This window comes from Aspergillus karnatakaensis (genome assembly GCF_047715665.1).
Source record: "Aspergillus karnatakaensis strain CBS 102800 unplaced genomic scaffold BJY04scaffold_75, whole genome shotgun sequence".
Lineage (NCBI taxonomy): Eukaryota > Fungi > Ascomycota > Eurotiomycetes > Eurotiales > Aspergillaceae > Aspergillus > Aspergillus karnatakaensis.
Genome location: NW_027395787.1, coordinates 18,364 through 43,895, shown reverse-complemented (window position 1 = coordinate 43,895; position 25,532 = coordinate 18,364). Strand labels below are relative to the sequence as shown.

The 25,532-nt window shown below is 53.9% G+C and overlaps 15 protein-coding genes across 15 annotated transcripts; 9 read left to right on the top strand and 6 right to left on the bottom strand.

Moving 5' to 3' along the window:
• Positions 1-518: 518 nt before the first annotated feature.
• On the bottom strand, positions 519-1,049 carry BJY04DRAFT_223606 (uncharacterized protein; the record flags this gene model as incomplete). Its single annotated transcript, XM_073717737.1, has 3 exons — positions 519-529; positions 584-651; positions 706-1,049. The coding sequence occupies 3 exons, from the start codon at positions 1,047-1,049 to the stop codon at positions 519-521; spliced, it is 423 nt and encodes a 140-aa protein (XP_073565677.1).
• A 367-nt stretch (positions 1,050-1,416) lies between these two features.
• BJY04DRAFT_150717 (uncharacterized protein) lies at positions 1,417-2,111 on the top strand. Its single transcript, XM_073708877.1, has one exon. It carries the CDS (start codon positions 1,570-1,572, stop codon positions 2,023-2,025), a length of 456 nt encoding a protein of 151 aa, XP_073565676.1. The 5' UTR covers positions 1,417-1,569; the 3' UTR covers positions 2,026-2,111.
• Positions 2,112-2,273: 162 nt separating this feature from the next.
• BJY04DRAFT_200953 (uncharacterized protein) lies at positions 2,274-4,364 on the top strand. The gene is made up of 4 exons (XM_073713014.1): positions 2,274-3,132; positions 3,179-3,744; positions 3,793-3,945; positions 3,991-4,364. The coding sequence occupies exons 1-4, from the start codon at positions 2,679-2,681 to the stop codon at positions 4,267-4,269; spliced, it is 1,452 nt and encodes a 483-aa protein (XP_073565675.1). The 5' UTR covers positions 2,274-2,678; the 3' UTR covers positions 4,270-4,364.
• Positions 4,299-5,937, bottom strand: BJY04DRAFT_150710 (FAD-binding oxidoreductase). Its single transcript, XM_073708876.1, has 3 exons — positions 5,712-5,937; positions 4,499-5,657; positions 4,299-4,447 (listed from the first exon to the last, which is right to left on the bottom strand). The coding sequence occupies exons 1-3, from the start codon at positions 5,838-5,840 to the stop codon at positions 4,329-4,331; spliced, it is 1,407 nt and encodes a 468-aa protein (XP_073565674.1). The 5' UTR covers positions 5,841-5,937; the 3' UTR covers positions 4,299-4,328.
• On the bottom strand, positions 5,938-6,694 carry BJY04DRAFT_150709 (MOSC domain-containing protein). The gene has a single exon (XM_073708875.1). It carries the CDS (start codon positions 6,642-6,644, stop codon positions 6,036-6,038), a length of 609 nt encoding a protein of 202 aa, XP_073565673.1. The 5' UTR covers positions 6,645-6,694; the 3' UTR covers positions 5,938-6,035.
• Positions 6,689-8,224, bottom strand: BJY04DRAFT_200947 (glutathione S-transferase family protein). The gene is made up of 2 exons (XM_073713013.1): positions 7,614-8,224; positions 6,689-7,555 (listed from the first exon to the last, which is right to left on the bottom strand). The coding sequence occupies exons 1-2, from the start codon at positions 7,662-7,664 to the stop codon at positions 6,947-6,949; spliced, it is 660 nt and encodes a 219-aa protein (XP_073565672.1). The 5' UTR covers positions 7,665-8,224; the 3' UTR covers positions 6,689-6,946.
• On the top strand, positions 7,634-8,316 carry BJY04DRAFT_150724 (uncharacterized protein). Its single transcript, XM_073708878.1, has one exon. It carries the CDS (start codon positions 7,766-7,768, stop codon positions 8,231-8,233), a length of 468 nt encoding a protein of 155 aa, XP_073565671.1. The 5' UTR covers positions 7,634-7,765; the 3' UTR covers positions 8,234-8,316.
• Positions 8,223-9,316, top strand: BJY04DRAFT_200945 (putative methyltransferase). The gene has a single exon (XM_073713012.1). The coding sequence runs from the start codon at positions 8,399-8,401 to the stop codon at positions 9,212-9,214; it is 816 nt and encodes a 271-aa protein (XP_073565670.1). The 5' UTR covers positions 8,223-8,398; the 3' UTR covers positions 9,215-9,316.
• Position 9,317: 1 nt separating this feature from the next.
• Positions 9,318-10,311, bottom strand: BJY04DRAFT_232104 (NAD(P)-binding protein; the record flags this gene model as incomplete). The annotated part of the gene is made up of 1 exon (XM_073719690.1): positions 9,318-10,311. Exon 1 carries the CDS (start codon positions 10,302-10,304, stop codon positions 9,318-9,320), a length of 987 nt encoding a protein of 328 aa, XP_073565669.1. The 5' UTR covers positions 10,305-10,311.
• A 717-nt stretch (positions 10,312-11,028) lies between these two features.
• BJY04DRAFT_150700 (fungal specific transcription factor domain-containing protein) lies at positions 11,029-13,216 on the top strand. Its single transcript, XM_073708874.1, has 4 exons — positions 11,029-11,208; positions 11,276-11,354; positions 11,403-11,901; positions 11,947-13,216. The coding sequence occupies exons 1-4, from the start codon at positions 11,170-11,172 to the stop codon at positions 12,902-12,904; spliced, it is 1,575 nt and encodes a 524-aa protein (XP_073565668.1). The 5' UTR covers positions 11,029-11,169; the 3' UTR covers positions 12,905-13,216.
• Positions 13,217-14,172: 956 nt separating this feature from the next.
• BJY04DRAFT_150573 (uncharacterized protein) lies at positions 14,173-16,806 on the top strand. The gene is made up of 10 exons (XM_073708873.1): positions 14,173-14,408; positions 14,473-14,849; positions 14,917-15,173; positions 15,221-15,601; positions 15,650-15,807; positions 15,854-15,954; positions 16,004-16,137; positions 16,187-16,246; positions 16,298-16,390; positions 16,447-16,806. The coding sequence occupies exons 1-10, from the start codon at positions 14,256-14,258 to the stop codon at positions 16,596-16,598; spliced, it is 1,866 nt and encodes a 621-aa protein (XP_073565667.1). The 5' UTR covers positions 14,173-14,255; the 3' UTR covers positions 16,599-16,806.
• On the bottom strand, positions 16,368-18,089 carry BJY04DRAFT_200930 (zinc-binding alcohol dehydrogenase family protein). The gene has a single exon (XM_073713011.1). The coding sequence runs from the start codon at positions 18,044-18,046 to the stop codon at positions 17,015-17,017; it is 1,032 nt and encodes a 343-aa protein (XP_073565666.1). The 5' UTR covers positions 18,047-18,089; the 3' UTR covers positions 16,368-17,014.
• Positions 18,090-18,729: 640 nt separating this feature from the next.
• On the top strand, positions 18,730-20,692 carry BJY04DRAFT_210974 (uncharacterized protein; the record flags this gene model as incomplete). Its single annotated transcript, XM_073714336.1, has 4 exons — positions 18,730-19,481; positions 19,534-19,746; positions 19,791-20,074; positions 20,124-20,692. 4 exons carry the CDS (start codon positions 18,730-18,732, stop codon positions 20,690-20,692), a joined length of 1,818 nt encoding a protein of 605 aa, XP_073565665.1.
• A 183-nt stretch (positions 20,693-20,875) lies between these two features.
• Positions 20,876-23,107, top strand: BJY04DRAFT_223595 (Zn(II)2Cys6 transcription factor; the record flags this gene model as incomplete). Its single annotated transcript, XM_073717736.1, has 1 exon — positions 20,876-23,107. The coding sequence occupies one exon, from the start codon at positions 20,876-20,878 to the stop codon at positions 23,105-23,107; it is 2,232 nt and encodes a 743-aa protein (XP_073565664.1).
• Positions 23,108-23,322: 215 nt separating this feature from the next.
• On the top strand, positions 23,323-24,642 carry BJY04DRAFT_150567 (NAD(P)-dependent alcohol dehydrogenase). Its single transcript, XM_073708872.1, has 2 exons — positions 23,323-23,678; positions 23,733-24,642. Exons 1-2 carry the CDS (start codon positions 23,538-23,540, stop codon positions 24,582-24,584), a joined length of 993 nt encoding a protein of 330 aa, XP_073565663.1. The 5' UTR covers positions 23,323-23,537; the 3' UTR covers positions 24,585-24,642.
• Positions 24,643-25,532: the final 890 nt, after the last annotated feature.

The window sequence follows — 25,532 nt, the reverse complement described above, 5'->3', positions numbered from 1 at the left end:
CCTCGCAGAGACTCAACATATAATGAATGCACTTCCTCGTAACGCGAAAAATCACCCAATCATTGAGGTGGGCGAACAGATGAAGCACGTCATTGATATGATAGAGGATCAAGCAGACTTTGAGGTTGTGGGTCGCCCAAGTCACTCGCTGGCTGTCTTGCAGGGGGAAGAGGACTGGGAGGGGTCGGAAATGCAGAGGATTGATGGGGAGTTGGGGAAGGCACTAGATATGGTTGATGAGTCTCGCCGGCTGAATTCTGAGGAGTAGGTTCCTTATGGCTCAGATGGTCCCTCTTCTGCGGATTTATCAAATGTAGACCGGCAGGGTATCGGTTTACAAGCCATAGGGCCAAGCAAGTAGTAGAATCTTTAGAATAATCGTACAAATTCCCACTCCTCGCTATTCAAACTAGAAAATAGAAAGCTATCGTACAATGTCATGAGTCATGAAGGTAATATACAGATGGATATCGTAACAGAACATAAAAAGGTAGTTGGTAATGTAGCATAAAGAACGCTTAGTGGTGACCTATCAATCATACTGTTAGACCTTATTGCGAGCACTATGGGTCGACAAACTTACGACCAAGCGGCTTGACCCTCTTGGAGATATCCTTGGCCTCCTTTTGCTTGAACTTGGCAAGACGCGCCCTGTGCTCGTTAGCGTACCACTTTCCGACAGACTATGACGATAGCTGGACATACTCTTCGCGTGCATCCCTCTCCAAGTCCCTTATGTTAGCCCGGGCGTCCTGCACGGCGAGTCGAGAGGCATGGAGGGCCTGGTCGGCGGCGCGCTCGGCTTCTTCAGCGCGGTAGACACGGTCACGCGCGGCAGTGATGGCGGGGTCTTCGTTGCTCCGGCGGTTGAAAAGGCCGGTCTTGTGGGTTTTGTGGTGGCTGTGGGTGCCAGCAGTGCTGGAGGTGCTGCTATAGCCGCTGGACTGAGAGCCGCGGTGGCCGAAGAGTCCGGTCTTCTGGCGGGGAGGCTCCTCGACGCTGGAGCGGGAGGAGCTGGACATGGAGTCGCGGTGGCCGAAGAGAGGCATGGCGGTTATAGTATAGTAGGTATGGGAGCTTGTGTGGGTATTTGGACTTGTGGAGATGGAATGGATGCTTGAATTGATGGAGAAAGGGTCCTCTTCTGTCGTTCCACATGGCTGCTATATAGACCAGCTTGTCTGTGTGACGTCAAGAAGGACAAGGTCATGTTTGATATCATTTTGATTTGAAACATCAGCGGCGCCAACAGATGACCGGTGACATTCAGTGGTGATCGTGGCCATCGCAGGATGCAATGACGCCAGACACGGCAAGCGAAGCCACTCAGGGTCTTCCATATTGGAGGAGGTGGCAAACGACTGCCAACAGGGCAAAGGATCGACTATATCAGTACTATCAGCTACAACAATTGGATCAGGCTCAACCAATGATTTTGCTTACGGAGAATATTGGTGTGCAGAAACATGAACTTCCAGAAGATGCGGTAAGCTGGATATCACAACAGCTACCCCTAGCTTGTTGCTTGCTTCGTTTAACCAGTCGCACTCCGTGCTCCGTGTGCTCAAAATGGCCGCTCTGCGTCACTTTCTGACGTCTCTGCTTGACGTCTGCCGCGCTCGGCAACTTACAAGTGTACAAGTTCGCAGGGTCGAAGGGAAGACGACATCGCTTGAGCTGGTCAAGTGTCTCAGTAGATTGCGTTGGCAGACCCGGGACGCAAAAATGACGCTCTCAGAAAAACCATTTGGAGAGATTCGTAGTACTCTGTACCGATCAGGTGAAATCCTTGAAACGAATCCTACTATCAATTGTCCCGTCGAGACGTCTTCCCCCTTCTCCGATGATGATCTACTATCTGGCAACCAACGGTTAGTACGGTGTATCATTCAGGCCGCTATGGCCCTGAATGAGCAGGTCTCGGCTGATTTGCGAGCGCTGTCTTTTCTGTCCTTCAATCTGCTTTGGTTCCAAGGTGCTGTCTCTCCTGGCTTGAACGGCTGTTTACTCTGCCTTCAGATATGATGACGTCATTCGCACCGTGGCTTAGGTCTCTGCATCTATACCTACTGAGTAGATAATCGTGGCTGAAAGAACTTTGAAAAAGCATCGATCAAGTAGCATCTGCTGGACATAAGGGATATGAACCATCCAACAGCAACGGCGTCTGTAGGTAGTTACCTCCCTATGTGCCAGATCACGTGACCTGGTCGGGAGTTACCCATGAGGCTTGAACGACTTCCTCCGTTCTTCTTCCTCTTCTCCACCATCTCTGACAGCTCGACATCACCCACACTCTATTTATATTTCGCTGCCAGCCAGTCTTTTCAAGCGAGAGGCAACAAGCCTCTGTTCGAAATCTGCCTCGTGTTTGAAGATGGCAGTTGCTCCCGAGGCTGAGCAATGGCTGCTTCGTGTTCTGCAGTGTGGCCCCAACCCTCCCAGCGTGATAGGCTGCTGCCACTGCTAGCTGCAGAAACTGGACCATCAGGCCTCCTTTCCCACCCTCACTGCCGCTTGCTTTTTCTGCTCGAAATCGCCCCCAATCTCTCGCTGTCGCGACATGGCGAGCGATATAAATCCTCTCTCCCTAGAGAGGTATCTCACACGTTCCCATTTATGACCCAAGCTTTTGATCCGATACGCGACCGGTGGAAAATCCCCTGAAGCACACCGCAATGTCCGGCCCAGCACAACCCGATCCCGCCCCGGAATCCCCTCGACCCGCAACAGAACTCCCGCGAGATTGGCTATGGGACTTTGGCAATGTCCGACTTGGTTATCCAGCCGATGGAGTGACTCAGGTTGGGGTCATCGAGTGCTGGAAGTATGACGGCAGCTCGCAGGTGACCCCGACCAGTCCGCCGCACACCATCCGCAACAATCAGGTCTACAAGCAGGACCAGATCGCAGAGCGACTACGAGAGCCGATTCCGCTTCACAATGGCATTCACCCCTCGTCTGGATTCCAGGTTGCGATCCTGCCATGTTCCAATCAGTCGCTACCGATGCTTGGGATTCCTACTCTGGATGCGATCAATGAGGCCCTGGGTCTGCCGAACCACAACCATCATTATGCTTCCGTGCGATCGGGGGCCGTTGGAATGTTTGTCTTGCCTGATAACAGCTGGTGTAAGTACGGTTCGTCTGCCTGTTGGCATGCCGATTGACGATGCAGTGTTTGCGCGCCCCCGAGCTCCCGATTTCTCGTCCATCTCTACCATCCTGCGATACCATCCGCAAACGAATTTCACTCGTGGTGTTTTCTATGCGGACTTCACCATTGCCCATTTCAAGAATATCGTCGGCGAATTTGAGGGATGCAGCCACCCGCTCCTCCTTCCCCTCCTCGCCCTCGAGCTTACACTAGACGCCAACGTGAGCCATCTCGAGAGATCCCAAACCACGCTCGAACGAGTCGAGGGTTCCACGGGATATGGTCTGCTGGAACAGAAGGGAGAGGAGACCTCGTATCAGGATTATAGGATGCTTGTGAAGGATCTAAGCAAGGCTCGCAGTGGGTATCACCTGGCGCTGGCGACCCTGCACTCGACGCAGTGGTGTGCGGAGTATATCCTGAAGAGGATCCCTTGGGTTGAGGAGCGACTATTGCCGGAGACAAGGGACAAACTGGCGGACGCTTCGAGAAGATTGGCCGAGCGGACGGAGTATACGCTGAGTACCATTCAGCACGCCCTCCTGCGTGGTGGTGTTAAGGAGCGATTGGAGGGGCAGCATTCGACGGTATTTCTTGCAAGTTCTGTCAACCATGAACTCTGCTAACGATGGTAGCTGTTCAACCTCATCACCCAGAATGACAGTCTCCTCAGTACTAGCATTGCGCAAGACTCGCGAGAGATCGCCGCCGCAAGCAAGCGCGACAGCTCCTCGATGAAAATTCTCGCCTTTTTAACAACATTTTTCTTACCGGCCACATTCGCCGCTGTATGTCCCTCTATTCTCTTCTTCGAACCAAACTGACATCCGCAGACCTTCTTCTCCATGCCCCTCTTCGACTGGGATGTCAGTTCCGTCAACGACGCCGCGACGTCACACTTTTGGGTATATTGGGCGCTGACTGGGCCACTTACCGTCGTCACGGTCATTGGCGTCATTGTCTGGGCCCTTTGGAACACGCGTGCGACACGGAATACAGAGAAGCGAGAGCGGGCGAACTTTAGCCAGGCCATCGCAGACGAGGCGCAGCAGCTGAAGCGCGCAGCTACGTTGAGGACGATGGAAGTCACGGCGAATGCCCCTGCTCCATGAGATCTATGGATATATATGATTATGGTTACGAGTATGGTATTGCATTGAATGGCGAGTAATTAATCTAGCGTGATTGGATGCATCTTGCGGAAGACATTGGTCGGGTCATACTTGGCCTTGAGCTCCTTGAGTCTCGGGAGATTCTCGCCGTAGATATTTCCCACCACGGCATCACCGGCTGTTAACGGAGTCAGTATTGTATCGTTGAGTAGTCAAGAGGTAAACTCACGCTCGGCATAGTTAATATACTGCGGCACCCCGCCCTCCTGCGTCTTGCCATCCCCCTCAAGCTTCGCCTTCCACCTCTCCTGCACCTCCCTCGCCCAAGCGCGATGCTCCAAATCCTTACTGCTATCTGTCCATCGGAGATTGATCACGCCATTCTGCGTCGTCCCTCGACTCGCAAACGCCGTCGCATCCCTCGGAACAGAAACAATCTTGCTCATATCGTAAAACTCAAACAACAGCCCCGACGTCCCCAGATCCGGCTCCTCCTGCACCTTCGCTGTGAAATCCGCCAGGATCTGCTCGGCAAAGTCCGGTGCCAGCGGCGGGTTGAAGAAGACCCCCTTGAACGATTTCCGGTCGCCGTAGGTGGCCATGGGGTTCTGCAGCGCGTTGACCTTGCTGTAGGGGATTTCGGAGGTGAGGTCCACGACGGGCTTGAGATCGTGGAGCGAAGCGTAGTAGGCTCGTCCTTCGGATTCGGAGCCGTTGTAGAAGAGTACGAGGTTTACCATTGGCACGGGGGCGCCGGGGGGTTGGGCGAAGATGCAGATTGCGCCGGCGCGGGGGTCGGTCTTTTCGAGTAACAGGGTGTTCAGGGCTGAGATGACGGGGCCGACTTGGGGGGGTGGGAAGGCGATGATGCCGGCGTAGACGGGGTTCGGCTGGTCGTGGGCTTGGAAGGTGAAGGAGGTGACGATGCCGAAGTTGTAGCCTGCGCCTCGCAACGCCCAGAAGAGGTCGGCGTTCTCGGTTGAGGAGGCTGTGACGATGCTGCCATCGGCGAGGATGACTCTTGCTGCGAGCAGGTTATCGATTGTAAGGCCGTGCTGTCCGCTTAGCCATCCGTAGCCGCCACCGAGGGTGAGGCCTCCGACACCAGTGTGGTTCACTGTGCCGCCGACGGCGGCGAGGTTGTATTCGGCGGCTTTTTCGTCAACGTCTTTCCAGGTCGCGCCGCCGCCGACGGTGACGGTCTTGTTGGTCGTGTCGACGGTGACATTGTTCAGACGAGAAAGGTCGATGACTAGACCTCCGTCGCTGGAACTCGTGCCGGAGACGGAGTGGCCGCCGCACTTGACGGCGAGGTCGATCTTGTGCTCTTGCGACCATTTCAGCGCGGCAACTATGTCATCCTCGGAGGTCGGTTGGGCGACGATGCCCTGGTGAGGTTAGTACGTGATGATAATAAATAAATACCGGGGGTGAGTAGGTACAGCATCCTTCTTGCCGGTGTCGGACCATCTCCGCAGGGCATCTTGGTACCCCTCATCCCCGGGGGTGATGATGACTGACGAGGTCAGCTTCTCGCGGAGGGTGCTTATGGCTGAGACTGAGATAGACATGCTTGCTCTGTGTTGACTCAGGAATTGGTGATCAAGAGAGAGTTATTTATCTTATTTCTCTCGTCAAGGGGGTTGATTTACGCCGATTAGTGATCGGACCCAGTGCGGGGCTGATGGGAGGGGAGCTGATCTCCAAGACTTTCTATCTTCGTGTCCATTTACTGCCTCGTATTTCAGAGTAAGAAGATAGATAGGCTATACAGGCCCCAATGGAAGATGTTCAGCTGGCCTGGTGACGGCAATGCCCATACCGGCCGTGATGACGCCGCCGCGCTTGACGGTCGCCATCACCCCCGCCAACCGCCCAACAATCTGACGCTCTGCATCGCGCACAAGAAACCGCTCCTTCAGCCCCGGCTGAAACTTGTCAATCTGCGGACACGGGTTTCGTAGTCCTGTAATCACAATTATAGCTTCTGACTTGTCGTTCTGGTTCGTGTTGTCGGGATTGAAGAAGCGCAATTCCGTCCCCGCGCCAAGGGCCAGCAGGTCGATTCCCTCGGTCGTGATGTTCTGCCCGATTGCCCCTGGTTCAAAAAGTTGGATCTTCTCGTCGGCTGATATACTTAGTGAGATCTTGTCGAGGATTTCGATCGGGATCAGATGTACTTGGCGGAGGTTTGCGGGGGGCGGTTTGATATGTAGACGGGAGCGATGCTGCACTGTCTCGCCAAAGTGTGCGTCACCTTGTATCCCCAGGCCTTCGACAAGGGTGATGGAGTCGACGGCAGGCTTGGAGAAGTCATGTGTGGAGGAGGTTGTTACGGACAGCACGAGGGGCTTGGGAAGTTTCTCTGTGGCCATGGTTGCTGTATCTGAAGAGGTTGAGACCTGGAGATCTACGTTGATGGAATTCTCAAGTAGTTATACCGTTTACAAGCATGACGATTCTTTGTCGACTCACCGGATACGAGGCGTCGATAACGTCTGCCCAGAGGCAGAAAGGTGCCATGCAAGGGTCGTATTGGCCATATGTCCATTTCTAAGACTGGCTAATCCCTCGGTCAGCAATGGGCACGCCACCGGAGCATACCCTTGCGATTGATTGGACTCCACTGTTGCTACTGCTTATTGAGACGACCTCTTTGATTGAAGAGTGTAGTTAGCTACTGTCCAGGAGTCTGCCTCTTCTCAACAAACTTGACTTCCCCGAATGCCTCCTTCACACCCTCACTCTCAGCAACCCTCTTCCACCAAGCAATCGCGGTCGGGTACTTGTCCCTCGCCTCCTGGTCAATAACAAAAGACAAAGCCCAGATAAGAGAAGCCGCAGCCGTGATATCCGCCAGACTCAGCTTCTCCGTCGCCAGCCATGTCCGCCCAGGGAGGTGTCGCTCCAGAGCGCCTAGCGCACGCTCGACCTTCTCGATCGACTTCTGATCGGCGACTGCGTCAAAGGGGATGGGCGCGACGCGGTGCAGGAAGCACACGCCTAGAGGACCAGCGATCTCGCTGTCGGCCATTTGGGCCCATTGTTGGACTTGAGCGCGTTCGGCGGGAGTAGTGCCGAGGAGCTGGTCCTTTGCAGAGCCGCTCTCGGCGACGTACTGAGCGATGGCGTTGGACTCGAAGAGATGCACGCCGTCGACGCTGGTGAAAGTCGGGGCCTTGCCGAGCGGGAACTTGGAGAGGAATTCTTCGGTCTTGTTGGTTTGGCCCATGGCGAACTCGCCGTGTTCAAGCGTCAGGCCACCGAGATTGGCGGCGGCTTGGATCTGGCTTACAGTCAGTTGGTTGTGGCTTATGGCTTACTGCGTGGTCTTTGCGGGGTACCTTGGCAACCCGAGGGTTGGAGGGGTAGCTATAGATGGTTCCAATCGCCATGGTGCTGTTGGTTCTGGTGTATTATTTGATTGTTCAACTCCAAGGGGGGGTTCGGCACTTTATAGCTTGCTTGTCTTCGGGTCATTTCCGTCGCATTAGAAATGGCCGTGATGCAGAGCTGCTCGTATCGCGGGCTCCGTGGCTTATCCAGTCCACAGTGGAGAAGAACGAACAAATTCGAACCAGACGGAACTGAGAACGCAGTCTCCCACTCGGTTGACACCAGAATTGCTGCAGAGGTGTGCCGGTGGGCGCCCGGGCGATTGTCAATCAGCCGCGACCCACCGGCCGAGGAGGCCATGAGCAGCGTTCAGGAGGACATGGAGCAGAAGATGGATGGATTCTTCGTTACATTATCGAAGACGCTTTGCAGTATCTCCTCAAGTAGCACGTTTGCGCATCTGCACAGCGATCGAAGCAGTTCGGACCATGGGATATATGATCAAGGCAGTTGCTGTCGGGGACAGAGAAGGAATCGCCGCCGTGAAGGGCTAACGAGGGAAGTGGCAGCTCATATATCAGCCATCTCACTCCAACAGTCATCCTCCGTAAGCCAGAGCCATTTGTAATGCAAGCATGACGTCCAGGCAGGCAGGTGATGGCTTCTTATACGCCACATCAAGCACATCATTCGCGATTTGTCATCACCCCGCCTCCGACTATAAAGCACCGCTATCACCATTCACCACTCCACCACATCACTACATCACCACCATCATCATCTGTACTTCAGTATGTCTTCTCTCACAGGCCCCGTCTCCGTGGAGCTGAAGTTCCTCGACCCCCCAAAGGACGGCTCAATCCCCCATGCCGTCGTCCCGGAATCAGGCCCCCCACAAGAAAATTACAGCGCCATCGCACATCAAGTCTCGTTAAAGGATGTCCGAGGGCAAGAGAAGCAATATAACCTTGATAAAGATGCCTTTGAAACACTCCAGGGCATCCCCTCCGCCATGTCATACGAGTCCTGGGAATCCGACGAGACAGTCAAATCAACTTACTACGACGAGATCAAGGATCTGATTCTGAAGAATGTACCAGGCGCTCATAAAGTCGTCATCTTCGACCATACTATCCGTCGACATAACCCTAATGCGGATCGTCAGCCTGTTGTCTTTGCCCATGTCGATCAGACGCCGAGGGCGGCCGAATTGCGGGTTCGTCAGAGTGTCACGGACCCGGAGGAGGCGCAGGAGTTGTTGAAGGGTCGGTATCGCATCATTAATGTCTGGCGACCGCTCAATGGCAAGGTGGAGTCCATGCCGCTCGCTTTTGCGTCTGCTGCCACTGTCGGACTGGATGATTTGAGCACGATTGAACGGCGGTACCCGCGTTATACGGGCGAGACGATGGGGGTGAAACATAATCCCAACCAGCAGTGGTTCTACTGGTCCGGAATTGACAATGATGAGCGCATCCTGATCAAATGCTCGGATACGAAGGAGGGCGTTGCGCAGAGGGTGCCGCATTCTGCATTTATCGATCCACGGTCTGGACCTGATGCGAAGCCCAGGGAGAGCATTGAGGTTCGGACTATTGTGTTTGGATAGATGGGTTCATTGGAGTCTTGCAATGTATGTAATGAGTGTATGCGTACCACGAGTTATGTTACCTTTTGAATACTTTATCGAAATATATTTTCTGTCCTTCTATCTACTCCAGTTTCACCAACTCCAAACTCTTCGCCCACAGCTTCTTTGCTCCCTCCTCATCGTACGCCCAAGTCGCATACCCAGGCCCGTAATACCCACTTGCCGGATCGTAGGGCGTAGCAACCTCGCAATTATTCAAATAGAGCCCTCCCTTGTCCTCAAACTCCGAGCCAACAGCCGCCAAAACCGTCGTTGCAGCTCCCTGCTCTGGATTCTTCAAAATGCTTCTCACCTCCTCGCTCTCAACAACAGCCGCAGAGGCTTCAGCAGGAAGGTGTCGACTGAGTTCGGTGAGAATCATTCCGGGATGGACGCTGAGTGCGTGAAGGCCTTGGGCACCGTAGCGCCGCTCGATCTCGTTGGCCGTCCAGATGTTTGCAGTCTTGCTTTGGCCGTATGCTCTCCAGGGGTCGTAGGTGCCGTCGAAGTTGAGGTTCTCAAAGTCAACGGTGGAGCGCCGGTGGCCGCTGGATGAGAGGATCACAACGCGAGAGTGAAAAGCTGCGGTAGATGATGAGAGGAGCACGGGCTCGAGAAGGTTAAAGAGGAGGAAATGCGCGAGGTGATTAACTCCAAATTGCGTCTCGAAACCATCCGCTGTGCGGCCTTCGGGGGTTGCCATTACTCCGGCGTTGTTGATCAGGATGTTCAGCTGCGTGGACTTGGACTTGAACTCTTCAGCGCAGGCGTGGACTGATGCCAAAGAGTTGAGATCGAGGTTCAGAAAGTGAACTCGACTGTCGGCAATGTCACTTAGGGCAGCCTTAGCTTTGGTGATGTCCCGGGCAGTGGCGTAGATTGTTGCTCCGGTGCGGTAGAGAGTACGCGCTGTTTCAACGCCGAGACCAGAAGAACAGCCGGTGATGAGGATAACTTTGTCTGAGAGTTTTCCCTCCAGACCCTCGTCGTCGATGATTTGCGAGGCAGTTGGTCGGGCATCACCCGGGCCTTTGGGGGAGGCGTGCACGGCGGAATATTTGGAGGACATATCGGGGGTTGGAGAAGTGTTCAGGCAAAAGCAGTAACTACCGTATCAGCTTCATTGACACGACAAACATTGAATTTTGATGTCTATATATATTTGGGGATGCGTGTATAAGCTTCCGAAATCCTTCGGCGGGCCCGATCAACTATCGGCTGCTTGCAAATCGGCCACCACCACGGGGCTAGAAGCCGGATACGCGGAGAGCTAAAATGGATCTCGCATGTATAGTTCATATATCGTTCCCCAGGTGGACTCCAGCTTCTACCTAGGTACAGAAGAGTGCCCTGCGTATGCGTACAGGTACAGTGCCCTGGCAGCCAATCATATTCAGAGACAGAGAAATGAGTCAGCGGCTTATCCCTTGGAGAGAAACGCACGATGGTGGTCTCGACGCGTACAACACTACAACTAATTGGACCTGCGATGGAATGGAAACCGCCGCAACGGGGGATTTCCCGACGCGCAGCCCCTTGCACCGAATGTCAACGCCGCAAGCAAAAGGTCCGTTAAAGTCAAACTCCTGTGGAGCAAGGGTCGGTTCGCCTAGAAAGTCCACGTGGATATTGATACGGTTGCTCTAGTGTAACCGCGAGTGGCCGTGCCGACATTGTCATGCAAGGAATGTCGCGCACAAATGTCGATACTCTGAGAGTACAAGAGACAGCCGAGGGTCGCCCTCACAGAATACACTCGCTCGGAGGTTGTACAGTTCTAGTCTAGGTTGGGTGGTATTTCGCTAACCGTACGTAGCACACCCAAACGGCACAGTGCCAGTCACAGCTCAGACCTTACGCGAAGAGATGGGTCGGTACAGTCTCGCACCGCGTCTGTTTCAACCCAACGCGGAGCCTTCAGGACTCTTGGGTATATGGACGGAAGCAGAAGCTTTCATGTCAACGACTTCGATGTATGAGCCCTGGCGAGCCAGTTTGAGTTTGACTACTGTAAGCTGCATGTTCGCTGATGTTCTCTAGACAAGCGAAGTACACGAGACCCTGACGAGCGACGAGCTCGGAAGTGCTCTGCAAGTCCTCCCTCCACGAATATACTTGGGTGGGTCACTCAGCTGTAAAGACCGGAGACAGATCTGACTAGAATTAGATGCCTTGGTGGAGAGCTACCTATCTGGCCCGAACTATCAGTACTACATCTTATACCCCCCATCATTTTCAAAGGACTATACGGCATGGTGGGACGACAGAGTACGAGGTCGAACACCCGACCGTGCCATGACATGTCTACTTCTACGGATCTGCGCTTGCGCCACTCTAGCTGCTACTGATACACTCCGGAATATGCTAGAGACTGAGCTAGGGGAGAATATTGCACAGCTCTCGAAACGCTATCACATCGCGGCTCGGACATTGAGTAGTTCGATTGGTGCGGGGAAAGGGGGTCTACTGCAGGTGCAGCAGCTGTTCCTTACATCATGGTGGTTGAAAGGTGATGGCCAGTTTATTGACTCGTGGCACTCCCTCGCGGCCTCAATCCACGAGGCACAGGAACTGGGTCTACACGATAAGGACATATATCAACCAGTAGACGAGTTCGAGGAGGAGATGAGACGGCGTGTCTGGTGTATTCTCTACGTGTGCGACCGGTAGGTTTCTCTAGAGCGTACCGGACATCGTCTAACACCCTCTAGACTCTTTTATAGCCTCCTATCCCGACCCCGTATAATCGAGGCCACCACCACCACCCCACTTGACCTTCCAGATTTGCATCTCGGCACAGCAGGAAAAGGCCAGGACTGGCCGTCACCAATCACACACGTCGTGCTACTCTGTCAGCTTTTCCAGCCACTGTCAGCAGAGTTTGTGTCGTGTAAGAATAGGGACCTGCCACCGAACGAGATTGTCAAACTCCAACGCATCGTCAGCAATTGGCTCGCAGCATGTCCGACCATCTACAAGACCACGGACAAACCCCGCGATGACGAACCGCCGTATATTCAGCTGCAGCGTTGGACAATCCAGGTCCCTGCATATCTGCTAATGCTGCAAGCCCTGAAGCCGTACCTGGCGGCAACGCCGGGACAGGGATTGAGGGACTCGGAAACGCATCGGCGCCTTCAAGCGGCTGCAGTTGAATGTGCCTTGAGTCTTGCCGATTCGTCGACTAGATTAGCAGAGGCGACGATCGTATATGTGACAAACTTTCATACTGCGGTGTTTACTCTCTTCGATGGGATTGCTGTTCTCTGCTCGAGCATCCTACATGATAGCGACGGCAGTCTCCCGCAGCGAGCGCAAGTCATTGAAGCCGTCGGGCGAGGCGTGCAAACGATGAAGCGTCTGTCAGAGATTTCACGCACGGCTATCACGGCATATCGTGTGTTGAGTCAACTGGTCCGCAGGCTTGGTCTGCCCTGTAGTGACCGAGGCGGGATAGAGTCGGCTGAAGCCGATGGCCTCATACCGAGAAATCCCGCTCAACGAACAACGATTGGACCGGATAAATCTTCTGGTTTGGCGCTAGAGTCCCCAGAGTTACATGGGCTGGATGGAGATGAGTCAGAGAGTGCTAGCGTGAGAGATCTCCAACTGGGGCAGCTGGGGGAAATGGGAATGTGGAATTGGGGGCCTCTGGGGTTTGATTTGTGATCCGGGAGATGTTTCTATGGCACCATACTACGGAGTCCTTTTCGAAACATATCGAAGCGAAGGGAATCAGGCCTCCCGGACTCCCACTGCCCACTGCCCAGGGCCTCCAGGGCGTTCGGAAATGCATCAGGGGTCTCGGCAGTGCGGGGAAGCTTTTCAAATGACTAGCTACTAGACTACTGACTGATGTGGAATGATCAGCAGCGTTAAACTCTCTTTTGCATACCTGCGTTCGGTCGGTCAGAGATGGCCATGCCATAACTAGAGGTATCTCGGGTAAATGCTGTCGTCTCCAACGTGGAAGCGGAGGATAAGCATCACCAATAGAAACAGACCCTAGATCTTGGGTTTCATCCGTGGCATCCTGGCGTGTTGCATCTTACTCTCCTCCCAACGGTCAGGCGACAACTATCTACAGAGCCACGTCGTCATGCAACAAACAAAGCCCAGCTCGGCAAGGCTAGAGAGACGCCACAATAAGAGCCTTTCATGTTGAATTTTCGCAGGAGCGAAGGAGCATCAATGGAAGGATCACTAGGCTTTAGGTGTGACTGCTCATTGAGAAGGAATGGGAACCCTGCAACGCCCAGCCCTTAGTAGCACATTCTAAGGAGGGAGCACCTTTCAGCCCCCTCGTCTTGTGTTTCTCTTGTGCGGCTTGGGTTTTCTTCTTTGAACTTGACATGGCCAGTGGCAGCCAATAAGGCCCGTGTGGACACCCACTATTGACGCTGGGTAACCCGGTCCAAACGAGGATGGTCCCAATTGCGGTGAAACGACGCGCCTGCGACGTGGATGGCTCAGATCCCGATCGCGTGAGATTAGTCTGAAAACTCGACAGTCGATATTGTCGACGAGGAGAGAATAGTCTGTGAACAGCCAACACGGCTGACCCTCCGAATGGCTTCCCCCAATTGCGCTATGGGCGCCCCCCATGGGGCTAACGGCGCCACACGGCTCGAAAATGGTCAAGGGCTCTGGGGAAGTTATATCGCGCAGTGGTATCATGCAGGATACTATGGTCAGCCTACTTTTTGTTTGAGGGCTGCACGGTCTTTTCCACCAATCGATCCTGGTCTGGCGCTGACGGTGTCAGACCATGGATTGCAGCCCTGGCGCCTTGGGCAAGGGCTCCCGCACCGCTCAGCCGCTGGCCGGCTGGCTTGCTTGCTTTTTCGTTATTAATTGAGCCGGTGGGGATCTTGGATTGGTTTCAGGTCTGACGTGCGAGTCTGTTTGTCCCCACGGGGTGTCAGAGAACTTTCTTCCAGAGGCCCTCGTTGAACTCTTTAAATCACCTCAATACTGCAGCACCCTTGTCGTTGGTCTCGCAATTGTATCAGCAAGCATCATGTCTGAGAAGGTGACTGTAGAGTCGGACCACTCCTCTCAGGTACTGGCCGCAGGCCCAGGAGAGAAGGCCGACGTGATCAAGACCGACCAGGTTGCGACGGAGGAACGCCGCCAGTCTGTTGCTGTCAATATCATCAAGAACCCTCTCGAGGTGAGTGCACCTTCGTCCTATTGTACGAGACGTGATGGTACTAATCCGTGGCTCCCTCTACTAGAGTCTCTCCCGTGAGCAGGTCGTCGCCGACGCCCGCGTATTCGCCGAAACCCATGGCCTCTCCGAGCATATCGAGCTGTTTGAACGCGGTGCTCTTGTCGCCCGTGACCCTAAGCGGTTCGAGTCAATCCCCGAGCTGACTGAAGAGGAGCGCGCGGCGCTCACCTACGAGAAGGAGCATATCTGGCACGGCAGCAAGATGCTCTGGTACTCTGTCGGCCTCTGTGCCATCGGCGCAGCCACTCAAGGATGGGATCAGACCGGAAGTAACGGTGCTAATCTTCAGTTTCATGAAGAATTCAACATAGCTGGTGAGGGGAGAGACGAATGGATCGTTGGGATTGTCAATTCGATCATTTTCCTGACGGCCGGTCTTATGTGAGTACCTCGGTAACCTCAAGTGGAGGGCACATGGAGGTGACGGCATCTGACAGACAGAATACAGTGGCGCTTTCATTGTCGACCCTCTGAATCACTACCTTGGCCGTCGTGGTGAGATCTTCTTTACTTCGTTGATTTTGACTGCGACTCCCATCGGGTCGGCATTCACGCAGTCGTGGCAGGGCTTGTTCGCAGCCCGGTTTATTATGGGGATCGGCATCGGCGCAAAGAACGCGACGGTTCCGATTTACTCGGCTGAGATGGCGCCTGCGAGAATTCGTGGTGCGCTCGTTATGTTCTGGCAGCTCTGGGTCGTGGTCGGTGAGTAGGCTTTCCTTTGGGGGCTGGCATGCTGCTGACAGGTGCAGGTATTTTCCTCGGCTTGCTCGCCAATGTGATTGTCATGAACACGGGTGATATTGCCTGGCGACTTCAGCTGGGCTCTGCATTTATCCCCTCCTTCATCCTTGGTGTCGGTATCTTCTTCTGCCCCGAGTCGCCTCGCTGGCTCATGAAGCACGGCAAGTTCGCGCAGGCATTCCAATCCATGTCGAAGCTGCGCGCTCACCCGATCATTGCTGCTCGAGACTACTACTACTCTTTCGTTATCTACCAGGAGGAGCAGAAGGAGGCTGCCGGTGCTGGCTACTTCCGTCGTATGGCGGATTGCTTCACGATTCCTCGCATCAGGCGTGCCAACTACGGGGCTTCGACTGTCATGCTGGCGCAGCAGATGTGCGGCATCAACAGTACGCTTGCCTTTCCGTATTTCTCGCATCAAAGCTAACGCTGCGCAGTCATCTCGTTCTACAGCTCCAGTATCTTCCTCGATGCAGGCTACGAGAGGGACGAAGCTCTTTATGCCTCTCTTGGCTACGGCGCTATCCAGGTTCTTGCCACCATTCCCACCTTGTTCCTAATCGACACCAAAGGCCGTCGAAACCTGTGTCTAGCTGTGAGTACATGCTATATTTTGAGCCTGCCTGAGCTAACAGCCCCAGACCTTCCCTGGAATGTGCATTTTCTTGCTCGCCGGTGGACTTTCGCTTCTGAACGATGATGAGAGTCTGCCTCGCGGTGAGCGAATTGGCCCTGTTGTATTGTATGTTTACCACACGGTCCTTGGGTGACACTACTAATCAAGCTGTTAGATTTGTCTACCTTTTCACGATATGTTACTCCCTTGGTGAAGGACCGGTTGCTTTCCAGTACTCCGCCGAAGTCTTCCCGACCATTCAGCGTGAGCAGGGTATGGCCTGGGCTGTCGCTGTTAACAACACCTTCGGTGCGTTCTCCTCAATCCTGAACCTTGTCACTCGCTAATCTTCCTGCAGCCGGTGTTCTCTCCCTGACCTTCCCTCGCATGACGACTGTCATGACACCCACCGGTGCTTGTAGGTTTCCTCGACATCTATTTTAGTGTCCTTTCTAACGCGATATCTCAGTCGGATTCTACGCCGGTCTCAACCTTATAGCCTGGTTCATGATTTTCTGCTTCGTGCGAGAAACCAAACAGCTCACCTTGGAAGAATTGGACCGTACGGCACCCTCGCCCACAAATTCTATCTTGTATCGCTAGCTAACATTCCTCTAGAGGTCTTCTCCGTTCCCACCAAGGAGTTCATCGGCTACGAGTCCAAAGTGTGGCTTCCGTACTTTATCAAGCGACACATCTTCCGCCAGAAGATTGCGAAACCTGTGCCAATTATCGCAACGGCTGACAAGCCTCATACGTCGGATGCCTGAGTGTCCTAAACGCTCGATACTGACGTCTGCTTGAGGTACAAATGGATTCTGGTGGCTATGTTAATCCCGGCGATCACGCCTTAATGAATTGGATGGACGAGGGTCTGATGGTTGATGCACGATAGATCACGATCAGTGTCTATTTACGGTGGTTTAATAAGTATTCATTGCTGAGTTAGATAGCAATGGTAATGAGAGCTAAGTGGATTGGGGTACAGGCAAGCTGTTGCCGCATCTCTTCTCTCGATTCTTTCGGATGGTGGTAGAAATACCTCGCAATAATTTCTCAGTAGCTTGAATAGGATAAACGTTTAAAATGTATTGCTGAGGATTATCGCGACAACACGTTTCAGCATCTACCAACTAGGGCCGACATACGTCAACCCGGACGGACTTCACGAGGCTGAACATGCTACCTACAGAGAGATGACATATTTCTGGGCAGAGACCCCCTTCTGTAAGCGCTCCAGTCCTTCCTGGATAGATTCGAGTCCCTTGCCCACAGCCTCCGCAGACGGCTTAGGCTGGAAAGTTCCTGCTGCCAGAGCATTGGGTAGAAAGGCTTCGAAGATCGCCGGTCCAACTTCATTATCCTTCAAATCACCTCCGAAGATAAATTTAGACTCAATACCCTCAGGGAGTGGCCCAGTGGGTGGGTTCGCGAGAGAAACGAACTTTTTTCCCTCCACTCGAGAGATTATCTCGCCGGCTGGTGCTGCGGACGTATCTCCGATAGCCAGTGCCCCAGCAGATCTCTTGCCGTTGAATGCAGCGACTATGTCGTCGACGAGTGTTTCTGATCTGTAGTCCCAGACCTGACTGGCGCCGAGTGACTTCGCGTATTCGAAGTTCTTGGGTGAAGCAGTTGTGAAGACTTCGTAACCAGCTGCCACGGCGAGTTGCACGGCATTGCTACCGACGCTGGAGGAACCGGCCCAGATCAGTACAGTCTCGCCCGTCGAGGAAGCGCGAGGTTCGGTGGGTAATTGCAATGCTAAATGGTCCTTCTGGAAGAGACCGCAGGCTGCGGTGCTAATGCCGAGAGGAACCACTGCCGCATCTTCGAATGAGAGGCTCGATGGGATGATCGAGGCGAGCTGGGATTGAACTACCACATACTCCTGAAAAGCACCTTCGGCTGCATTGTTGTTGAGAAGCTCACTGGTCAGGCCGACGACTCTGTCACCGGGTTTGAAGCGAGATGCTGCCGCTTCGCCAACTTCGACGACTTCACCAGCGACATCGCTGCCGGGGACAGCGGGGTAGGTGGTCCAGGGGAAGAGGCTAGCACCAAGGATCTGGCGAGCCAGATCAACTATGTTCAGACCAATGGCTTTGTTATGAATGACGACTTCAGTAGGGCCAGGCGGAGTGTACGGGGCGCCTTTGACTTGGAGAGGGTAGGCTTTTTCGGCAGTGAGCCAAGCGGCACGGTTGGAAGGGGGCATTGCTGTGAGAGAAGAGAGGCTGCTGGTTGACACAGTGACATGGATGATGCAGAAGGCTATATATACATACCTGGAGTGTTGAGGTATATCATCCAGACCTATATGTATGCCGGCAATAAGGCAAAGTCCGGCCCAATCACGTCAATCCAGCCCGGGATTCGGAACTAGCAATCCCGATCGAATATATCACGTGGCAGCGCTTGGTCTTGCGATCGGGTCATGGTTTTGCAGCCACGCATACGTCCTTCACAGAGTCAATCTGTCAAGACTCGAGAGTAACCGGGTGAGGAGACATTAGACAGAGGCACTTTTCTATGGCGAAACCTCATGGTGGGATTGTCGTGAAGAGGACGACGTCCCCTCTGCCGATAGTGTTAAGCGGTCGAGGCTGAGATATATGTTTCGGTAAGAAATCATAGGGTTGTCCGCGAACGAGCTGGTGATTGTGGTCAACAAGAAGCCACAGGCCTTCCTAATGTTTTCTCTCAGCAATTGTCTTGTATACTTCTTCTATACCCAATGCCCTTTGGATCGATGTGAGGACTCGGACATAAGAAGCGGGAAATCGCCGGCTCCAGATGGCGCTAACCAGGAACAGATAGCTGATGGAATTCGCAAGAAGAGCGACCGAGGCACTTCATTTATCGAACAAACATCGCATCCATATCATCATCATCAGTCCGATGGACAATAATGACTCGGACACCTATCCCGCCCCGTACGGTCGCGCCTGCGCCAACTGCTCGCAGTCCAAGTGCAAGTGCATCTACCCACGAGCTGGAGGTCGCTGTCAGAGATGCCAGCGCCTGAACAAGGAATGTCGCCAGCCCACCTCGCACAAACGTCAATCTACCCGGAAGACCGCCGCGTCGAAATCCGCTGTTTTGGAACAGAAGCTAGAGGACTTGGTCTCGCTCCTTCGCGCCGGTGTGCAACCTCCCGGTGTCAATGCGATCAATGCGTTTTTGCCCGCCTCGTCGAACCAGGCCACCGACAATCCAACCAATAGTCAACCGACACCAGCAGAATGGCTGGAGGCGACAATCAGCAGATCAAACCTGCCGAGCGTCTCTCAAAGCTCTACGGAGCATACTCCCAACACCACCGCATCCGAGGCATCCAGTCAAACGACCGTGTCTTTCTCTTCGCCGGCCGAGCCCAAGGGTCTTGAGGCAGAGGAATACCTCACCTTGTTTCAGATCGGTCTTCTACCCTACTTCCCCTGCGTGCATATCCCGCTGGGAAAGACGGCGCATCAGCTCCGCCGAGATCGCCCATTTACATGGCTGTGCATCATGTCCGTGGTCTGTAGACCAGCGGAGCAGCGCAGTATGCTGAACGACAAAATCAAGGTCATCGTTGCGCAGCATATGATACACGACTCAACAAACACAAATATCGACATTCTGCACGGATTGCTGATATATCTCGGCTGGCATGTGCACTTCATCCACCCGAACCTGCTCAACTAGCTAACCATGTGCTAGGTCCAACCAGCATGTGCACAACAAGGCGAACATCCACGTTTTTACCCAGCTTGTGCAGGCGGGAGTTTATGAACTGGGATTGCACAAGCCCATGGCGAAACCAAAGATGATGGCATTGTGTGTTCACACCGAAGAGGATGAAATGGCCGTGCCTGCTGGCCAGACACTTGAGGAGCGTAGAGCGATCTTGGCGGCCTTTTTCATCACTTCGATGTACGTGCTCTGTCCCCCACCCAAGTCTTGCGCTAACCATTTAGTATTTCAACTTTCGTGCAACGAAGCGTGTCTCTTCGATGGACTCCGTTCATGGATGAGTGTGTCAAGTCTCTGGAGGAAGAGAAGGAGTGTCCATTTGATGAGATCCTGGTGCAACAGGTTCGGTTGCAGCTGATTACGGATATGCTCGACTCGAGTCCCTATCAGGGAGGCCTTACCTCCACTCCAAGCCCAATCAAAGCCCCGCCTGCCTTCTATCTGCAATCAATGCACGCACAGCTACGAAGCGTCCAATCTCAGATCCTGCCGGACAACCAACATCACAGTGCGCTGCACCCCAGTGCTTTGCCCCGTACCTCTGCTGATCCTGTTAGAAATAATCCTACTCCACCAGCACTACGCCTCCCTCACTCTCCACGAATCAGCTCTGACCAATGCCGCCATTCTGTCGACGAACGTGAACTTTCAGCAACTCGAGTACCTATATGCTTGTCTTGAGGCAGCCAAATCCTGGTTTGACGTCTTCTTGGCCATTCAACCCCTCGATTACGTGTGCTTTCCCTTTTCAATCTTCGCGCAGCTGGTGCACAACCTGGTCATGCTATTTCAACTCTCCACTTTGAACGACCCTGGGTGGGACACTGCTGCGGTCCGGCAGAAAGCCGATATCTTAGCGATACTCAGTACGATAATTGAGAATATGGGTCGTGTGGCAGGGTTGGCTGGCCTGGAAGGCGGGCCGGACAGTGATGTCTTCTCTCGAATTGCGAAGATCTATCAAACGATCCTGGTCATGTGGGAAGTGAAACTTGCTCCTGACCTCTTCCCTCAGCCCGTTGCGGAGTCTACGCATGCGATGCCGGCCAATTTCCCTTTGGCGTCGGATCATGCGTGGGTGTCGGACATGGTCAACTCAATCACACAGGGCGATCACCCTGGCTGAATATGATCTGAAGGGAAGTATGTACATGTTGTTAGTAGTGATGTATTGCTCGTAGACATCTCGGAGTATAACGATGCCACGTGACTGCGGGCATCGGGATTGCTTACGTGACCCACATGCCGGTCATCTCCAAACGGCTGATGATGGCCTTTTTTTGCTTTCTTCCATCTCTCATCATGCACCATGACTACCCCGACATTCATCGTGAGCATGCCTTCTACAGGCTCTGAGCCTTTACCGGCCCGGAAGCGCAATCAAGTGGCGCGAGCCTGCAACAGATGTCGAGTGCATCGCCTCAAGTGCGACAGCGAGTATCCCTGCGGGAACTGCCGCAAGAAGGGAGGGCAGTGCAATAATGACCGACTCAACAAATCCGTCACCCTGCCTCAAGCGTACAGGGAGATTGAGCGATTGAAGCAGCGTGTTGAGGAGCTGGAAAGCGAACTCCAGAATGAGCGCAGAGATCGCACTTCCATCCGCCGGCTGGTGACTCCATCTCCCGAGCAGAGTCCTGCAGACAGCGCCGTGGAGCTGCATGAAGAAGGCAAAGACAAGGTCTGGGAGGGAATCTACATCAGCACCACGCGCTCCCCCAATAAAACCTGGTATGGACCGGCATCGCTGTTCTTTTTCATCGGGCGCATCAATACATTCCTGACGACAGCCTTGAAACAAGCCCACTCGGCGCGCGGGATGGTCCCCGATTCGGCTAGTAGTGCTCTGCTCGAGCTTGATGCCCCCCAAGCTGCTACCCTGGATGCCGATCACCCTGAGAGAATGGCTACCCCGGCCGACGACCCCAGTGCAGCCTGCGAATCGTTGAGCTCGATGCAGGAGGAGTACTTCCTCCATCTCTTCTGGGAATCCTACTACCCCTCCTACCCTGTTCTCGATGAACGTGACTTCAAGGAGCACTACCAGTCTTTGTGGGCCACTTCCGACAAGGAGCGGAAGCCCTCTCCGCTCGTCGACATCGTGCTCGCCCTTTGCATGCAATATGGCATGGCACAGCAAGCGAGTGCTCGGCTAGTGGCTGCTCGGCAAGGTCACAATGCTCCGACACAAGGTGACGCCCCTTACAAAGACTCTGGTGTCCCGGGCCGATGGCATTATCGTCGCTGTTTGTCTCTGCTCGCAACTGAATTGGAGAGCCCCACTCTGTCGACACTGCAGTGTCACTTGCTCTGCTCCATCTACCTATGCTGCGCAGGCTTCCTGAACATGTCCGAGAATGCCTGTGCTCTTGCCGTCCGCACCGCCTTCATGCTCGGGTTACATGTCGAACCTCCGTCCGATATGCCACGACGGGAACGGGAGCTGCGAAAGCGACTCTGGTGGACATTGTTTGCACTCGAGAGCAACAGAAGTATGAAACTTGGTCGTCCATTCACCCTCCAAGAAAACGCAACATCCTGTACACTCCCTGCAGATGATCGTGAAATTGCCGGAATGTCGGGATCGAGTTTCGCGCCGATTGGAGGGAACGTGACCTGGCTGACCTGGAATCTGCACAAAATCAAACTGATGCTGGCAGCGCGAAAGGCGTATCTGACAATATTCACCAAGGCTCCGAATACCCTGACCATGACGCACGCGGAACCGATCACTAAAACCTTCGACGCCTGGCTGCAGAATGTTCCCGAGGTCCTTAAAACCAGCCGGCAGAACAATGGGGTCCCCTTTTCGACCGATCGGTCGCCGTTGCGGATTGAGCAGTTCACCCCCGTCTGGCTTCAGCGCGAGCGCTTGCTGCTGGAACTGCTATACCATCATCTCTGTCTGAGTCTGTACCGATCATCCATCTGTTTCGCTTTGCGTGGAGTCCCGTTTACCATCACCGAGCACGCCGCGACCAAGTCCGCTGCCCATGCCATGGCGCTTGTGCACATCATGCACCAGGTGATGAATACAACCACACTTCTCAACGGCTGGCATGAAGCCTTCCAATGGCATTGGAATGCAGCAATGACGCTGGTTGGGTTTGTTTTGGCCTTCCCGCACAGCCCGTTCGCGTGCGCTGCTCGCAACAGCATTACCCTCTCGGTGTCGGCATTTGAACAGTCTGGGGCGTGCTTCCTGGTCGCGAAGAATGCAGCAAGGATCATGCGGGACCTCGGTGACAAAATCGACCGGGTTATCGTGGGAGAGATGGCGACGAGCGGCGGTGTGACACAGAACCCCCTCACACCGGAGAGCGCCCGGACTGCCGCCTCTGTTGGCCATCCTGGGCTCGAGTCAGCGTTGAACACTGGGATAGGCGATCAAGTCACCGAATGGCCGATCGACTTTGGTGGAGAGCCACTTACGGCTGAGATTGGAGGGGTCCTGGGCCATTCGATAGATGTGTCGGCGGAGATGTTGGACATTGACTGGTCGTACCTGAATGGCAGCTTCTTCGATCAGTGGGCGTTCTAGCATTATAGGCCGCACCGACTCCGGTGATAACACCGCATAGACCGATAATGATTTTATGAGCGATGATGAACTGTAATAATGATTACTGAGGCTGTCCCAAAGGAGTTCCGGAGCGAGGAGGCCATTCCCAAAGGAATCCCGGAGCTGGTCAGCACTAGCCCACGCAGGGCATTCCTGAACTCCGAGGCTCAAATAGAGTAGGTGCACCTGGTCGTATCACTCATCACGAATCGCTCTCTTCTTCTGTACTTCTCCATCCCAGAGCTGCCGGCGTTGACAAGATGGCTATAAATGCCACCAAGTTCTCCTCGACTACATCACTCTCATCACCATCACCATCACCATCGCCATCACCAGTGCTCCACTCTCTCTACTGTATACCTCCTACATCATCACGATTTATCTTCACCGAAAGACAACACACAGCATCATGCCTACCTTCACCGTATACAAGGGCACCGAGTCCGGCAACCCCGTCAAGAGCACCACCACCAAACCCGACCAGCTTACCGACGACTACGTCCTGCTCAAGATCACTGCCTCCGGAGTATGCGGAACTGACCTGCACTACGTAAGTGACCAATCACCTGGGACCCCGGTATCATGCATACACTGACCCAATCAGCGTCGTGCCCCCATGACTCTTGGTCACGAAGGGATTGGCATCGTCGAAGACCTTGGGCCAAACACCAAGTTCTTGAAGAAGGGCGATCGCGTCGGCTGGGGATACGAGGTTGACTCCTGCGGTCACTGCCTCGAGTGCCTCCAAGGAAACGAGACCTACTGCGCCGATCGCCAGATGTATGGTGAGCAGAACTTCGACCAGGGTAGTTTTGCTTCCCATGCTGTATGGCGCGAGGCTTTCTTGCACAAGATCCCGGATGCTATCAGTGATACCGATGCTGCTCCTCTGCAGTGCGGTGGTGGTACCGTGTTCCAGGCCTTGACTGGGGTCAAGTCTACCGATACTGTCGGTATTGTTGGAATTGGTGGTCTCGGCCATATGGCTATTCAGTTCGCTTCAAAGATGGGATGCCGTGTCGTCGTGCTCTCCGGATCCGAACGCAAGAAGGAAGAAGCCCTGAAGCTCGGAGCTCACGAATTCATCGCCACCAAGGATGCAGACAAGCTCTCTGTCTCTGCCCCCATCGACAGGCTTCTCGTCACTGCTTCTGTGCCCCCGAACTGGGACCTGCTTCTGCCGATCCTTGCTCCTCGTGCCCTGATCTACCCCATCACAGTCTCATTCACCAACTTCGAGATCCCGCAAATGACCTTTATCGCCAAGGGTGTCCGAATCATCGGCTCAATGGTGCCTGGGCGTGCGGTCCACCGTCAGATGCTGGAGTTTGCGGCCTTGCACAAGATCAAGCCGATCGTCGAGATCTTCCCGATGAACGAGGAGAAGATAGCGGAGGCTCTGAACAGGCTGGATAAGGGCCAGATCAACTACCGTGCTGTCTTGGTTCCAGAGTAGATGTACCTGTGATGTTGTTATGTTGTAATGATTAGCCTTGCCTGAAAGAATGAAATGAGAGGTTTATTTTCTATGCAGCCGAAGATGTAGACCTCGCTGTTAAATGGGTTGGTTAATGCTTGACAGGTCCATCTTTTGTGCGGAACAAGACTACTTACATCGATGCAAACATTTTCTTCCCTGTAAGATACACACTCGAGGTGGTGCGCATTGTGTCGGCCACTCGGTGGATGAGTGACCCCCCCGGCAGGGCAGCCAGCTGAGCCTTCAGCTTGCTTTTGACAGTAGGACGCACCATGATAGTTCAATCTGGTGTCGTTGATGGTGCAGCCGCTGTTGAAACTGTAGAAGTAAACGCAGCAAAGGGATCTGGTCTTCGGATCGTTGGACCAATATCGCCTCGACTTGAGTCTGTAATCCATCTCGCCGACGACTGTAGGGTATGCATCGCTCTTGAGGTTTCGGCCCCCCTTGGTGAACTGCGTTATTAGTAAAGAGACGGATGCGGCAGGCATCAGTTAGCGCGGGCACGGAAGTCAGAGTGACGACGAGAGGAGCGAGGTCAAGCTTCATGGCGAGTGTAGTGGCTCCACAGAGATATCAATCAAGCAGATAGTGTAGCTATAGTTACTCACTGTGTCGTAGATACTCAAGTCCTACTGCTCTCAACATAAACCCATTGAAGCGGACTCTAGTGCCCTGTCAAATTCTCGATAAGCTCTTCTGTCCAGAACTGCGTCCCCCATTATTGCTCGGATGTCTTTCAATGATCTTAATTACTTATGGAGCGTCAGGAAACCAGCTTTGAAGATCGACCCACACCAGGATCAGGGCGGGAACAACTTCCGATTGGTCGGGTGTGATCTCCGTACAGAATCAAATACTCTTAACCAGGCCAGCTCGCCCATTTCTGTCGTCCCCATTCACCAGTCACTAGAAAATGGTGAG